This window comes from Erinaceus europaeus, chromosome 1 (assembly GCF_950295315.1).
Source record: "Erinaceus europaeus chromosome 1, mEriEur2.1, whole genome shotgun sequence".
NCBI classification, from domain to species: Eukaryota; Metazoa; Chordata; class Mammalia; order Eulipotyphla; family Erinaceidae; genus Erinaceus; species Erinaceus europaeus.
The window spans coordinates 167553234-167571173 of record NC_080162.1 but is presented as its reverse complement, the minus strand read 5'-3'; the positions used below and the strand labels follow the sequence as shown (position 1 = coordinate 167571173).

The 17940-nt window shown below is 36.6% G+C and overlaps 1 protein-coding gene across 1 annotated transcript in view; it reads right to left on the bottom strand.

Moving 5' to 3' along the window:
- The window catches only part of MMP16 (matrix metallopeptidase 16), a 303774-nt gene that overhangs the window by 161014 nt on the left and 124820 nt on the right, over nt 1–17940 (bottom strand). The window contains exon 2 of the mRNA XM_007517352.3: nt 6172–6320. Coding sequence (XP_007517414.1) covers nt 6172–6320 — 149 coding nt within the window. The remainder of the gene's footprint in view (nt 1–6171; nt 6321–17940) is intronic.

Here is a 17940-nt window from a genome sequence, read left to right as displayed (position 1 = left end):
ATACTTTAAAACTTAAGCATACATAGTTCATATACTTAGTCTGCATATCTGCATTTGAACAAAATCTCAGCATCAATTCTTAGTTTACATCTTTCACCTTTCAGAGTGGAAATCTAAAGTTAGTGCTTGACCTTTATCCTCTGAAGCTACCAAAATAAGGACTGATCCATTCTATGATGTTATTGTATTTGAGGATCATTGGTATATATTCACAAATAAGTAAAAATAAATGTAACTGTAAATACTTTTGACTCTCTTATGCCCAAAATGAAAAAGAATCCTACTAATTTTAAAAAGAATCTTGATAATTTAGGATAAAATTTCATGAAATGCGTTGATGATTAGGCCAAAAAGTGTGTGATTTTTGATATAGCTAAATGATTTCAGTTTTTAAGTTAGTAGTTGACATAACTCTACAGTTTCACAATACTTCTTTGTAGAGTTGTTAATTTAGTCTTAAGACTTTAATTAAGATTGACTTTCTTAGTGGCATGGGAAGTGGTGCACTGGGTAGCGCAAACACATTACTATGTACAAGGGCCTGGCCCCCACCTCCAGGGGAGAAGCTTAGCCAACAATGGAGTATCAGTGTAGCAAGTGCCTCTCCTCCCTAATTCTCTCACCCTAGTTCTATCCACATATCTCTCTGGGTCTCTTTCTATCTAAAAGAAAAAGGCAGTCAATGAGAATGATGGCATGATGCAGGCATGAAATTTAGACAACAACTGTCCTGGCAAAAAAAAATAAAAACTTTCTGGGTACAGTTTGAATAAATGAGCAAAATTAATGCTATCACTTAATATATTTGCTTGTCAGAAAATTTATTATGAATTTTTTGCATAAAAAACATAGAAAAATAACAAGATGACCAGAAATCTTGTTTTTACACCATCAGTGAAAGGAAAGTGAATCTGGAAAACACCAGAGGAAGGCAGGCATTGGCTTCTGAAAGAGAAGAGGGGAAAAAAAAACAGAAAGACACCCAGTAGTAGTAACAGGTATAGGGGTGACTTAGAAAGGAAGTGAAGGTAGGATTACTGAAAAAAAAAATCAGGAAAGAACACACACACATACAGACACACATACACATACAGACACACACACACATACAGACACATACACACACACACACACACACATACACAGAATCAGCCCATATTGGTGACCACAAGAGAATTACAACTGTTTCCAGTGGAGGGGATGGGACACAGAGCTCTGGTGGTGGGAAATTTGTAACTCAGTATTAAAAAAATAAATAAATATACTTAATGTTTCTCTTTTTTTAAAAAAGAGTCTATCTAAAGACTCTTTTTTTTTTTTTCCTACCAAGGTTATCTCTAGGGCTTGGTGCCAGCACACAAATCCACTACTTCTGGTGGCCTTTTTTTTTTTTTTTAAATGGGACAGAGAGAAATTATGAAGGTAAGGAGGTTATAGGGCTATAGAGGGAGCAGGGCTTGAACCTCGGTCCTTGTATATGGTAAAGTGCATTTAAGCTGCTCTGTCATCACCACGCCCTGGGTATGAGTTTTCTTATAGTAAAGTGCATGTATCTGTATCTATATAGAGAAAGCGAGAGCTAGAGAAGATCACCCTAAAAGTCAGTAGTTCAAACATAATCAAATATAGTGAACTGTGCAAACATAAAAGGTCAACTAAATTCTATAGCACTATTATAATTACAAAAATACATAAGACCCATGTTCAGTATTACCTTGCTATCATCCTTTTTTTTTTTGCTAAGTACATTATGCATAATGCAGATGCCTTCATTTATTGAGGAGTTTAAGTGAGTATACTACACATTAGTCAAATAACCCCTAAATTTTAAGAATTATTGATATATATGACAATGATTTCACATTAGAGTGAAGGGATATTATTCATAACTATCTCTCTACCACCAATGCTAACTTAAAGCAAAGTACTACCTATATTTGCTGCTTGAAAATGGTTAATTTTCTCAACATTATGTAAAGTAAACACCACAACTTGGCATCATTACTTTTAATTACACAAGATGTATACATTGAATGAGCTAAGCATCAACTAAAAGAATACACAATTATTTAAGTTAAAAGTAATTGATTTTTACAAAGATCTAAAATTAGATAAAAGTTTATAGCATCTGAAAAAGAAATCTATAACATTATTCTTTTTTTAAAAAAATGTAAATTTCTTTATTGGGGAATTAATGTTTTACATTAGATAGTAAATACAATAGGTTGTACACGCATAGCATTCCCCAGTTTTCCATATAACAATATAACCCCCACTAGTTCCTCTGTCATCCATTTTGGGTCTGTATTCTCCTCCCCACCCACCCCAGAGTTTTTTACTTTGGTGCAATACACCAATTCCAGTTCAGGTTCTACTTATGTTTTCTCTTCTGATCTTGTTTTTCAACTTTATTCTAATACGGTAGTACAGTTTTAAGTACTTAATTATGGTTCATGTTCTACAAAATAAGTCTTATATAGAGTCACACATTATAATTTTACTACAGAAAACACTAACAGTGCAATTTCAGTATGAATTATTATAACACATTCATTTGTGATTATAAAAAGCACAATTGCTTAAATAGCATGATTATAGGATTATACCTACAAAATAGTATAGTATTTGAGCTGATCATTCTGAACAACAATACCTTAAAACTGAGGCTACAGCAATAGAAAAAAAAAAAACAGTACAAGAGATAAATGAAGCTACAGAGTTTCGAGCTTGAGAGAAGCTTGGCAAAATAGAAAGGGAAAGTGATTCAGGATTAATGGTCCACCTAGAAATAACTATTTGGTATAACATTCTATTTAATTAGAAAGATGTATTTCTAATCAAAATATAAAAAAGAGGGAGTCGGGCAGTAGCACAGCAGGTTAAGCACATGTGGCGCAAAGCACAACGATTGGCGTAAGGATCCCGGTTTGATCCCCCAGCTCCCCACATGCGGGGGGGGGGGGTCACCTCACAGGCAGTGGAGCAGGTCTGCAGGTGTCTTTCTCTCCCCCTCCCTGTCTTCCCCTTCTTTTTCCATTTCTCTCTGTCCTATCACAACGACTACATCAATAACAACAATAATAAATACAACAACAATGAAAAACAACAAGGTCAACAAAATGGAAAATAAATAAATATAAAAAATAAAAATTAAAAAAATATATAAAAAAGAAACATAAAGTAGAACAAAGTTGTATTACAAAACACATACACAGCAATGTCAAAACAAAAGGAAAAGAAAAAATTCACTAGTTTTTAAATGAAAGACTTTTTATACCTCTCATCTTTTCTCTCTAATGTTAAAATTCACAGAAATGTTAATTTCACTTCTACATGTTGACACAATTTTTTCTTCTGATCTGGTATCTGAACACTTGAATGTCAGAAAACGACCCATGTCCTTCTCTACACCTCTGCATATTTTACATTACCCTACAACTGAACAACTACATATTATTCAGACCTCTTTCTGTATGAAGTATTTGGAAAATTCTGCATATAGTCTTCTTCTATTATCTCTTGATAGCTATTTCTTTCATACTATTTTAGAAAACAAGATCAGAAAAAGCTCTCAAGAACAGGGTAGGGGCCAGGCGGTGGTGCACCTAGTTAAGTGCACACATTACAGTGTGTGCAAGGATCCGGGTTCAAGTCCTGGTCCCCACCTGCAGGGGGAAAGCTTCACAAGTGGTGAAACAGGGCTGCAGGTGTCTCCCTGTCTCTCTTCTGTACTATTTCCCCTCCCCCTCACAATTTCTCTCTGTCTCTATTCAAAATCAATAAAGATTAAAAAAATTTTTTTTTTAATTTTAAAAAAACAGGGTAAAACACAAATGCCTTCTTTTATAGGTCTATATTGTCTTACTTTTAGTTTCAGACTCTAAGATACTAAGTAATGTGTTTCCAAACTTATCAATGTATTTGTACTTTTCAAAATGTTTCATGAACAAGACAGTTCATCTGGGCAGGTGTCTGCTTTGCCATGAGCATGATGCATGTTCAAGCCCAGCTCCAACCATACTGAGGAAAGCTTCAGTGCTGTGGTATCTTTGTCACTTTCTTTATTCCAACCCCTCCTTTGTAAAATTTTTATTTTTATTTATTTATTATTGGATATAGACAGATAGATTGAGAGATGAGGGGGAGGGAGAAAGGGAAAGAGACAGAGAGATACCTGCAGCCCTGTTTCACCACTTGTGAAGCTTTCCTCCCTGCAAATGGGGGTCAGGGGCTTGAACCTGGGTCGTTGTACATTGTAATGTGTGCACTTAACCAGGTGTGCCACTACCTGGACCCAAAAAATGCATTTTATAAATAGTAGGATGAAGTATATAATTTAAATGTATTCTGTGCCACACATACAGCAATAGAATTCAGAACTTGCCAGAGGTTGTTGCTTATTAATTTAAAATCATATATAGTTAAGACAAGTAGCCTATTATGATTTAAACTCTACTATTATGTTATCAAGAAAAATTGCAATGACTATAGAGAACCAGTTTCAAAATAGCAAAATTATATTTAATAAAAAAATTTCTGATTCTATGGAACGTATTATATTAAATCTTGATTCTGTTTTCTCAAATCAAGATCAAACTTAACATTTAAAATTTCTTGAAAGAGTTACAAAATGGAATGTATTTATTCAAACTACTTTGATATTTGATCTTCCAGCCTTTAGTATGTGTTTTTATGCTTTGAAATAGAAATCTGACAGACATTATATTAATGTCTTATAATCAAAATTTAATGTTAAAATTATATGTGAAATGAGTTTAATTTGAAAAATTAAATGCATATATCTGAGACTAGATATTGTTGGCATTTAAGGCTCAAAGACAAACATAAATGCACTGTTTTTTGTGGTGTAAAGCATGGGATAGTGAACACTACATGTTAAAAGATAATCTTGCTACAGTTACTATAGCATTCACTAAGCCTTTAATATTCAGCTTATTTTTAAAAGTAGAAAGAAAAATAGTATCCTTGTCTTCCTGTTCTGGGGGGTTGGTTTATAACAATCAAAATAAATGATCACATAGCTTGACTTTATTAATATCCTACATTCAATAAATAAAAATTATATTTACCCTCCCTGAAGTAATTAATCCTTCTTACCTTTACTACCCAGAAACACAAATGTAGTTTCATCATATTATAGAACTCCGACTTTACCTATGGTGACTGTAGGTAGTAACACAGTTCAGGTTAATTTGAAGAAGGTACTACAACTTTTGCATCTGTCCCTTTCACTCAGTAAAGAACACTTGAATGAATAAATAAATGAAAGAATTATTGGTAAAATCAGTATAAAAAATTAGGGAGTAAAAGAAATGCTTTATTAATAAATAGTTGGAAGTAGAGACTTCATAGCAAAAATTTTCCATGATTACATTCATTTAGAGAACTGTTAATTTGCTTTATAATAACTCCACCTCACATCACCAAAAGTAAAGGAGCCCAGAATGGTATTGTTTCCCATTTTCCACGATATCAGTATTTCTTTCCTGGACACTTTCTCCCTTCCTTCCTTCCTTCCTTCCTTCCTTCCTTCCTTCCTTCCTTCCTTCCTTCCTTCCTTCCTTCCTTCCTTCCTCTCTCTCTTTCTTTCCTCCAAGGTTATCACTGAGGGTCAGGTGCCTGCACTGGAATCCACTGCTCCTGGAGGCTATTTTTTTCTCCTTTTGTTGCCCTTGTTGTTACTGTTGCATTGTTGTTGGATAGGACAGAGATAAATTGAGAGAGGAAGGGAAGACAGAGAGGGGTGAGAAAGACGCCTGCAGACCTCCTTCACCTTTTGTGAAGCCACTGCCCTGCAGGTGGGGAGCCAGGAGCTCAAACCAGGATCCTTACTTACTCTGGTCCTTGCACTTTGCACCATGTGAGCATGTGAGCTTAACCCATTGTGCTTAGCCCTGCCCCAACTCCCGGGCAATTTCAAGCTGTGGATTTGATATCATTTAACAAGGAAGACATATGGTCCTGCCAGTTTTACAAACTCATTTCCGCACATGTGTTCCTCTAATTGTGGAAGCTTCAACTGAATTTCAGATAACTGTAAAGAAAAGTTTATGGACAACCATTCCAGTTGTAATTGGTTGATTTAACGATGTTTCAGACTAAGTCTGTCTGTCTCAAAGACAAAATAAAAACTTGGTTACTGTTACTTACTCAATTGTGTTTCGGTCTACTTTTCCTGTCATATTAATGCCGTAGAACTGCTGCATGGCAGCTAAAGCAGACTGCATGGTCTCTGCAGAGCGCAGCACCGACATTCTGGAGTCAGTTGGTGGAAGGTAGCCGTACTTTTGTAACCAAACCTGCAATAAAAAGTACAGTTTCTTTTAGATTAACTCCAATACTTTTATGATAATTAAGTTATGTTTACGGAAGTTTTTCAACTTGAATTCCACTACAAGTGTATATATTATTTGTTTGATGCCTTTTAAGCAGGTATTATGTAATTTAGGTTATTTTAATAATTTTTTGTGGTTGAAAGTGAATCTTCTTTTTTAATATTTGTTTATTCCCTTTTGTTACCCTTGTCTATTTAATGTTGTAGTTATTATTGTTGTTATTGATGTTGTCGTTGTTGGATAGGACAGAGAGAAATGGAGAGAGGAGGGGAAGACAGAAAGGGGGAGAGAAACTGGAGTCTCAAACCTGGGGATCCTTACGCCATCCTTGCACTTTGAGCCACCTGTGCTTAACCTGTTGCGCTACCGCCCAACTCCCATGAAGTGAATCTTCTTAAGGTACAAATGCTAACTGAAAATACTTGTCATTTGTTTCAAGTTTACAGTGTGTAAGGCAGTATAGTAAAGACAGGACAAAATCTCAGATAAGTTCATGTCTGACATTTAGGAGTTCAGTCTTAAAAAAAGGGGGGTTATATATTGACATAGTAATACTTCAGTGAGACACTGAACTTGGGGAGGAAGTAAACATGCATATGTCAAATGTAAAAGGCCAGTTTCCTGCAAGACTGATCAATGACTCCAGCTATCAGGAAAAATATTACTACATACAGATCATGTAATTCTGTCAAAATATATTTAGTATAAATTCCATGTAACCAGTCCATTCAGTTGTAGGTAGACATTGTCTTTCCAGTGTCAGGTGATGGTTTTTCAAGAAAGAATTTCATTTTATTTAAGGTGATTCACTTCAATATAATCATGTAAGTGACCAAGCATTTCACATATAGGTGGAACCTGATTGACTTGTTAAATATGTATGGCTTTCTCTTTAGGATCTCATGACTTATTCTCTTGCCAAGAAAGAGAAAATCTGGAAGGATGGTGTGAGAAAGATGCTATCACTAAGCTCACATGCCAATCATGATTCAGTCATGTAAGGCTAATTTTAAAAGTAACCCTAAACTCAGACTATTTGGGGAAATTTTTTTCTACATGAAAATAGATGTTTTCAAGTTTCACAGATCGATGTATTTATTTTAAATGCACAATCAGATATTTAGCTCATCCCTTTCTGAGCTTTACTTCAATGTTCCATAAGCTATTAAAATTTCTTAAAGTGCAAATTGAAAAGGGCCAAATACATCTACTAACACATATTAGAAATTGTGATGGTACTTCTTGGAATGTATTCTCTATAATGTATTTCTTTTCCTGCCTGGATCTATCTATCCTGTAAATGATAATCCTATAACCCCATGAAGTTATTAACTTCCATTTTGATTTACACATAAAATACAGGAAATTTACTTTCTTAGAGGAAATAAACAGCAGTGGTCTGTGAGATGGCACAGTGGATAAAGTATTGGATTCTCAAGCATGAGGTCCCCAGGTCAATCCCCAGCAGCACATGTACCAGCAGAGTGGTGTCTGGTTCTTTCTCTCTCCTCCTTTCTCATTAAAAAATAAATTCTAAAAATAAAAAATAAAAATAAACAGCAAATATAGAAGCTCAGTTTCAGAAAAGAACACACTAAATATATAAAAAAAATTCAATGTGTGAAACACCAGGTGAAATCATTGATGAACTTTCCAAGCAATTGATTTTCCTCCCAAAATATATTTCTACATGTACAAACTTGAAAATAAAGCATTTATCCTAATACTATTTTTAAGAGATTAGCAATGTATCACTGTCAGGAATGTTTATTGTTGAAACTCAATCTAGTAAATTCATTTACTATATACTGAAAACATGCCAAGAAGTTCTTCTCATATAATCTGTAATGAATAGACTTCCAGCAAAGACACATATATTCAGTTACCTAATCAGCAGCAGTGCAGTTTGAAATAGATTCCATTTTTTTCTTGAATGAAGGAGATAGGATTTCACTGGCAATGTATTATTTACTTAAATTCAATACCTTCTTATCATGTAACTTCTCCCAAATTAGAAGATTTCATAATGCCATTTAATAATATACATGCACTAACATTCTTTTTTTTTTGCATTAATATCCTTAAAGTCAACTAATTCTCATAATACTTTAATACTTTGTTTAGCCTACTCAGCTGTTAAGCTACTGGCAATCATTTTTATAAGGACCACAAAGAAAAAATGTTTACTAATACACCTTATGATTTGTATATAAGTAGGAAGAAAATATACACATTTTAAGTTTTTAATGAAAGTATACTATGTTTTAAAAATATATGTTTGATTTATCCCTTGTAAAAAAAAAAAGCTAGAATATTGAAATGGTGGTTTTTCTTCTAGTTCTTTTATAACACTTATTTATACAAGCTCACTTATCATAGATTTTAGATTATGGATCATTTGAGTTGAAATTCTTCTTCTGCTTTTTTAGTCACTCTAATCAGGAAATGTTGACTAACAGGATTACTGTGACAAGGGAAATATTTTACATTTTCCCATTATGCATGTTCTTCACTCTCCATCTAATCTTCATACTCCTGTAGGGCACTGGATTTTTAACCCTCTACTCTCCCCTGACCCCTGGCTTTTCTTGATTTTCCACAACTACTGTGAAGTATCACAGTCCACTCTATTTTTTTTAATTTTATTTATTTATTCATGAGAAAGACAGTAGGAGACAGAAAGATCCAGACATAACTCTGGTATATGTGCTGCCAGGATTGAACTCAGGACCTCATGCTTAAGATTCCAATGCTGTATCCACTGCACCACCTCCTGGACCACAACTGTCCATTTTTAATGTCATTGTCATTTGTAATTAGGAAATTTCTGACATCACCAATAACTAGCCAGGGATAATTTTCAATTGAAACCTGTAACATAGTTTTTCCAAAGAACACTGAAAAAGTAAAGTATGACTATATAGCACTAAATTAGAGTATTCCATCAGCAAGTCCTCAATAACCCTTTTTATTATTTTAAAAAATATTTTATTTATTTATTTATGAGAAAGATAGGAGTAGAGAGAAAAAGAACCAGACATCGCTCTGGTACATGTCTTGCCAGGGATTAAACTCAAGACCTCATGCTTGAGATTCCAGTGCTTTATCTACTATGCCATCTCACAGACTATACGCTTTTTTATTATTATTAAAGAAAGAAACAGCCACAAATACCTTACATTATGTCCCTGTAAAATATGAATAACTACTAATTATGCCTACAATACCACTTACCAGGGTGGGGGAGGCTGTTTCACTTCACAAGCAGTGAAGCAAGTCTGCAGGTGACTTTCTCTCCTCCTATCTTCCCTTCCTCTCTCAATTTCTCTCTATCCTATCCAACAACAGCAATGGCAACAATAGCAATAATAACAACAAGAGCAACAAAAATGGAGAAAAATGGCCTCCAGGAGCAGTGGATTGGTAGTGCAAGCATCAAGTCCCACTGATAACCCTGAAAGCCAGAAAAAAAAAAAATCTGTAAATATATCAATACAACTCTTGTTCAGTAAATCACATTACTATATTGTGTTTAGTATAGATCTGACTTTTAAATGTCATGCCAGCCCAAGTTTAAGGTTTGTCCTAGGGACCAGACTAATCTGCAAATACCAAGTGCGAATTCAGTAACCAGCACATGAAATATGACAGACTGTAGTGAGTAGAGAACCATACACTGTTTAAAAAATCCCACAAGTATAACACAAAAGGGGGTAATGAAAAACTGTGGCAAATTGATTTTATTTGGCTAGCACTGTTCACCCCCCACACACACACACACACACAAGGCAGGTGTATTTGAGAACACTGAAAAAAATATTGAGAGACAAACAAAATCTTTGAGGCAAATGTTGACTTCTTTTGCTGATTGGGACAAAGCCCATACAGTTGTACTAAATCCACCAACAACCAGCAACAAAATCTAATGATGACTTTCAGTCCCTGTTAGTAAATCAAAGTACATTCTAATAGTTTGTTATTTTGTATACCAAACTATCGATAACTACTATACTTAGTAATCAGTCAAATGGATTAACATGCACAAAGTACTGTTACTTACAGAGTAAGTAGTTAAAGTTAAAATGGGTATTAAATTCTGTGTTAGCAATTTAAAAAATTATTGGTGGGTTAATGGTAGAGTTATTGACACATGGGTAAAATTTCTCATCTCAACATGATAGGCGTCTGCAAAACACTATTACCCCAATTTAAGTCAGTGCATCATCATGCACTGTGTTAATCATGTAAAAAGACAGCATTGGGGAAAAATGGATGATGGAACTGGAGGTGATTATGTTTAGTGAAGTAAGAAAGAAAATTTATATGTGGGATATAGAGAACAGAAACATATCAAACTACAAAGAAGAAAGATGTAAGATTTGGAACTTTATAACCAGAAAGGTAGATTTACCAGACTATAATTTCTATTTGTGAGAAGCCAGTTATTTCAGGTACAGTTCACTTCCATTGAGTGTGGGAATGATCATTTATCCTAAGAGCTCAACTGTGTTACTGAATAGAGAAGGAAAAAGGCAAAAATTATTTTTTAAAATTTTTTTATTGTCACCAGGATTATTGTTGGGCTCAGTGCATTCACAATGAATCCACGGCTCTCAGAGACCACATTTTTACCTTGTATTTATTTGATATGACAGAGAGAAATTGAGGGGTGCTGTATAGATAAAGAAGAAGATAGACAGAGACACCTGCAGTATTTGTATCATGGCTTGTGAAGATTTTATATTGTAGATGATAAGCAGGACTTATACCTGGCTCTTTGCACATGGTAACACGTGCATTTAACCAGATAAGCTACCGCCAGTCCTAAGATGAATTTTTTATTATGTAGGGTTGTTATGTTTCAAAAGTATTGACTTCCTTCACACCTATGGGCATTTAATTTTTGACAAGGATCCCCAAACCAAAAGAGAAAGGAGCATGAGTCACTTCATAAACTGAATTGGGGAATTTGGGTTGAAATGTGCAAAAGAATGATAGTGAACCACTATATTTCACCAGACACAAAAGTAAACTCCAAATGGATCAAGGACTGTTGGTCTGCTTCTAAATTCTGCTTCTAAGACCCCTTCTGTTGCATTGCTTGATGCTATGGTCTATTTACATAATTATTGTTTTGTTCGCACTGGTTTAATCCCCACTGGTTCACGCTCTTTTCCACTCCGCCCCTCTCCTAGTCACATCCTGTTTTCCACCATTTAATCCCCACTGGTTCAAGTGCTTTTTCCTTCTCCCCACCCCCTATCCTACGTACATCCTCTTCTGCCCTGACACTTCCGCCTCAGGAGATATAAAGGATAGGGCTTTCGAATGAAGGGAGATTAGATTATATAGCTTGCACTGCATTCCTCATCAATAAAGATTGAACTGCATCCCACTCAGCCATGAGTCCCTGGTTGTATCTCTCCCGCCCACAGAGCTAGACCGGAAAAGGACTTGGGTATTAGATAATTATAGGAAAATACTAACAGAACTCTTTTTCAACTAAGTTCTATAGGCACCTTCAATGACTCAAGTCCAATATCAAAGGAGACTAAAACAAAAATAAACCAATGGGACTACATCAAATTGAAAAACCTTTTTTGTCTTTTTAAATGGCTTCTGAAACAGAAATGAAAATGAAACAGTGGGAGCACCAAAAATCTTCACAACTGTTTGGACAAGGAAATTAAGTAATTCATACATTTACTGTATTTACTGTAAGCTATTAATCCCCCTCTCTGTCTTACCCATCTCGATTTCTTTCTGTCCTATCCAATAACAACAACAGCAATAACAACTATAACAATAATAGCAACAACAAGGGCAACAAAAGCGGAAAAATAGCCTCCAGGAGCAGTGGATTTGTACTGCAGGAACCGAGCCCCAACAATAAACCTGGAGACAAAAAAAAATTACTAACACTGTCGGCTTTCTGGCGGGGTGATCTCTAGCAGAAAGGCAACTGACCGGTTCTTTCTCGCTCGCTCAAGGGACGAAAAATGAAGCAAAGACACCGGGGAGACTGAAGCGTGCTCATATCTCATTTATTAGCAGATGGGCAAGAGTTTAAATAGAAAACCAAACAAAGAACATATTTCAAACATGTCAGGAATTACAGGTTTCTTAAAGGTCAGCTTGCCCCTATGGTAGGGGGCTGGTATGACCAGAATTGATGAGATACAAGACAGTTATTATCCATGATGCAAGCAACTTAATTATCTAAAGGTATTTGAGAGAAGCATAGGGGTTAAAAAAGTAGGGTGAGACAGAGAGAAAATGGATATCAAAAGGCCATATAGTTTGGAATTTCTCTTGTCTGGGGTCTGAGGTGTATGATGGAGTGTGTGATAAGGTGTGTTCTCCTCTGTGATCAGAAGGTGAGGTGAACTTTGAGTAAGTGAATCTTAAAGTAGGCGGCCATGTGGCCTGCAGTTAATGGAAAGGGGTACTGAGGTTACTGTGGGCTTGAGAGTCAAGAAGGGAAGAACTTAGTCTGAGAGACGGTTTCTCCCCTTTGTTCACCTCAGTTGAGAGAGACTAACAAGAGGGTATCTTCTCAGACCTCCATCCAAGGATGGGGGGAGTTCTCCCTAAGCTTTATCAAGCTTACACATAGCCCCACACAACACTAACTCCTTATATTAATGATTAACATGATTCTACTTAAAAACAGTCATGCCTAAACAGACTAAAACCTAAACAGACTAAAACCCTGCTCAAATCTGTGCCCATTTACTAGTTGAGTGAAGTGTTGAACAAGGCTACCTATGAATTTATTTATTTTAATTTAATTTTGTTTCATTTCATTTTATTTTATTTTTCCCTTTTTGTTGCCCCTTGTTGTTTATCACCATTGTTATTGTTATTATTGTGGTTGTCCTTGGATAGGACAGAGAGAAATCGAGAGAGGAAGGGAAGAGAGAGAAGGGGAGAGAAAGATAGACACCTGCAGACCTGCTTCACCGCCTGTGTGGCAAACCCCCCTGCAGGTGGGGATCCGGGGGCTTGAACTGGGATCCTGATACCAGTCCTATAAATTTTTTTAAAGATTAAATCTTAAGGCTGAATCATGTGGATGATTGATGTAATATGCTTTTATATTCTGGGGCCAAGTTCAGTCCCATAAACACATACATACACACACACACACACACACACACACACAGAGAAAAAGTAAAAGAAAGAAAATGATGTGGAAAGTAATTTTAATACCCTCTTAGTGAGAGTATAAAGAGTTTCATTGAGATATAGGTACAAAATACCCTAACATAATCCATACACCCACATATTCATGCATGAATGCAGATACCTATAACGCTAAAAACACACTTAGTCTTCATTTAATAGACGGGGGAAGTAGTAGTACACTCAGTAGTGTTCAGACATTACAATGCACTAGGGCCACTGTTGAAGCCCCTGGTCCCCAACTGCTGGGGAGAAGCTTCATCAGTGGTGGCACAGTTCTGCGGGTGTTCTTTCTTTCTCTCTCTCTCTTCTCTTTCTCCCCTCCCCACCCCCACCATTTCTCTTCTATCATAAAATATAAAATAAGGGGGCCGGGTGGTGGCACACCTGATTGAGCTCATGCATTACAATGCCCAAGGACCTGGATTTGAGCCCCCAGTCCCACCTGCAGGGGGAAAGCTTTAGGAGTGCTGAAGCAGGGCTGCAGGTGTCTCTCTGTCTCCCTCTCTATCACTCCCTTCCCTCTTGATTTCTGGCTGTCTCTGTCCAATAAAGATAACAATAAATAATACATATATATATATTTATTAAGAACAACAACAGAAAAGGTTGCTAGGTGAAGTGGAATCATCATGCAGGCATAGAGCCACAGCAAAAACCCTGGTGGACAAAAGGGAGGGCTGCAGGGAGGGAGGGAGGGAGAGAGGAAGGGAAGGTGAGAAAGAGAGAGAAAGAGAGAGAATGCTATTCCAGGTGGTTTTCTTTGAAAGACTTCATGACTTTGTCAACTATGTTCCTTCTGACGGAGGTAGGGGAGTTCCACATTCTGTCACCTTCAATAGTTTGCTCTCAGTTTATCATAATACATTTTTATTTTTAATCTGTAACAGATTAAGCAGATTTAAGGACTGTATCATTTTAAAAAGTAAAAATGTGGCTGGGCAGTAGAACAGCGGGTTAAGCACACATGGCACAAAACACAGGACCAGCTTAATGATCGCGATTCAAGCTTGCTGCTCCCCACCTGCAGAGGGGTCACTTCACTGCAGGTATGTCTATCTTTCTCTTTCCCTCTCTGTCTTCCCCTCCTCTCTTGATTTCTCTCTGTTCTATCCAACAACAAAAGCATAACAAGGACAACAAAATGGGAAAAATGGCATTCAGGAGCAGTGGATTCGTAGTGCAGGCACCAAGACCCAGCGATAACCCCGGAGGCAAAAAAAAAAAGAAAGAAAGAAAGCATAAATGTATAATACTCTGTAATATAATGGACAATATCCAAGGAAATATTTCCTGTCTTATAAATGTCTCCTAGTTATCTCAAGATAAAGTACTGAAAATGGTAAAGTTTAATTGATTATGCATTTCTTACACACGGGATAAACACATTACACTTTTCTTTAGATACAGCAGCTGAAAATAGCATGCTCCACAATAGCTATTTTGGGAGTAAAAACAAAAGACACTGAATCTGTACCATCAAGATAAAAGTGACAGTGGTGCAGGAGGTGGCGCAGTGGATAAAGCATTGGATTCTCAAGTATGAAGTCCTGAGTTCAATCCCTAGCAGCACATGTACCACCCAGAGTGAGGTCTGGTTCCTTCTCTCTCTCCTCCTATCTTTCTCATGAATAAATAAAATCTTAAAAAAAAAAAAAGATAAAAGTGATACTTTATCAATACAAGAAAAGAAATTGCTTTTGAAAAAAATATGTGCCATGGTAGAAAGTATATAAAAGATCGTTATTCTAGGGGCCAGGCAGTGGTGCCCATAGTTAAGTGAACACATTACACTGTGCAAGGACTCAGGGTAAAGCCTCTGGACCCCACTTTCAGAGGAAAGTTTAATGAATAGTGAGCCACGGCTGCAGGTGTCTCTGTCTTTTTCACTCTCTTTCTGTCCTTTCTCAATTTCTCTCTGTCTCTGCCCAATAATAAATAAAGAAAATATTTAAAGATGATGGGAGTCGGGCGGTATCGCAGTGGGTTAAAGGCACGTGGCACAAAGCACAAGGACCCGCCTAAAGATCCCGGTTTGAGCCTCCAGCTCCCCACCTGCAGGGGAGTTGCTTCATAAGCGGTGAAGCAGGTCTGTAGGTGTCTATCTTTCTCTCCCCCTCTCTGTCTTCCCCTCCTCTCCATTTCTCTCTATCCTATCCAACAATGACGACATCAGTAACAACAACAATAACTACAACAATAAAACAACAAGGGCAACAAAAGGAAAAATAAATTAATTAAAAATATATATTTAAAGATGAATATATTTATTCTAAAATATTTCTAGTATCACATAACTTTTTACTAAATTTGTCAGAATTTTCTGTGGAAGCAACACAATTTTCCACCTGTAAAGTAAACTGCCAAAAGAATAATTTCCACGTGTTATAAGGTCATTTGTTAAAAATATGAAAATGTAACACCTTCTGATTAGTTTCCAGGAACAGTTGATAGACATTAGAAAAGATGGGGAAATCTTTGCATAATTGATGAATGTGTAGCTCATGATTTGTAATCAGCTAATGATGTGACTTTCTAGTTGCCTTTAATTATCCTTGAAAGGTATGTTTTTTGGACATAGCAGTTTTTAAGATGTAGACTAAAAATAAACTGATCTTGAAATTATTATATTTCAAAATGTTAAATCAACACTTATAAAATAATGAGGCTTAATCAGTCACAGAACTCTAAAGTATAATGATTAATGTATTTCCAGTAAAAGAACATAAATACAGGGAGTCGGGCTGTAGCGCAGCGGGTTAAGCGCAGGTGGCGCAAAGCACAAGGACCGGCATAAGGATCCCGGTTCGAACCCCGGCTCCCCACCTGCAGGGGAGTGGCTTCACAGGCGGTGAAGCAGGTCTGCAGGTGTCTATCTTTCTCTCCTCCTCTCTGCCTTCCCCTCCTCTCTCCATTTCTCTCTGTCCTATCCAACAATGACAACAACAATAATAACTACAACAATAAAACAACAAGGGCAACAAAAGGGAATAAATAAAGAAAATAAATATTTAAAAAAAAAATTTAAAAAAAAAAAAAAGAACATAAATACAAATAAAACACAATTATTATTTTTGTTATAATTTATGCTATATATTTTTCAGTATGTGTTAGAAAATATATAATACTTGATATATATTTAAATGACTATGATTATTCATATGAAAAAAATCAATGCTAAAAACTGACAGAAATGCATAATCAAATCTCACAGATAACTGGTCTTATAGAAACTATTCCATTTTTAAACATGAATATACTGTCTTAAAAATCTCTCAAAATGACCAGCTATAGTCCCCAGTTCACTTTCTCCAAGAGCCCTGTTTCGCACTATCCATTTAATAAAAATATGTTAAAAACCTAAGAAAGAAAAACTCTCAAAAATGACATACTTACTCTCCAAGACAAAGAGATGAGAAGACAGTTTATCAATATCTGCATACTACATTCTGACTGTGACAGTTTTCTAGCTCTTCCTTTCTGCCATCTACTATTGTGTTGGTGAGTGGGCCCACTGCCCGAGAAGTCTAGTCCGTTGTTTCCATGAGGTCCGAGCGGGTTGACCCCAGGCTCTCCCTCTCCAGGTGGAGACAATTACAGGCTCCTCTGACCTTGAACTAATGATGGATGGCTTCTCTGAATGGGGAGCTACCTTTCTGCACATGCCCCTCCTCCTCTCCCCTTAAAACAAAGACCATGAATTACTGTATATTGTGTTTGGCCAAACTTGAAAACCACTGCAAACATCCTGTTACTCAACTGACCCCCTCCTCCCCCTGCTCTGAAGTGCCTGTAATTTACCCACGGGGAAAACTGCATTGTGAGCTTGTGATCAAACCTTGTATGTTAACTCTTCACTTGTGATCAAATAGTTTGTAGGTCAAAACGTGATTATGCATTGTGTTGCTTTGCGTTTGGGTTAATGATTACCTTAACCTTCTCCCTGTGCAATGGGCATATTTGCTTTCTCCCTCAATAAACGAGTTGCCCCCACTGAGGCTCTCCCAGAGCTGACTGCTCTCTCTCTGAGCACTCTGCCCTCATCACGAGGAGCTACCTACCCCAGGGATCCCAGAGAGCCGTTCTGACCTCTGTTGCCCAACAGCTGGGGAGGCATGGGACCCAGAGCAACAGCCCACATTATTATTTATTCAATAACTTGCCCAAGGACACATCACCGTAAGAAGAGTAATCAACATTCAACCAGAGTTTTGTCTGACTGACGTCCTAGCTTGGCTTTTGGTTATATACTAGGCTATCTATTCAGCATGTAAATAGAACCAGCTGTCTGCCATATCCTAGGAAATCCTAGGCAACCTATTTCTACTTAAAAATGAGAAATGAAGTCTATTTTAGGTTTATTCCAAGAGGCCCTGACTTTACTAATTTTTGCCTGAGC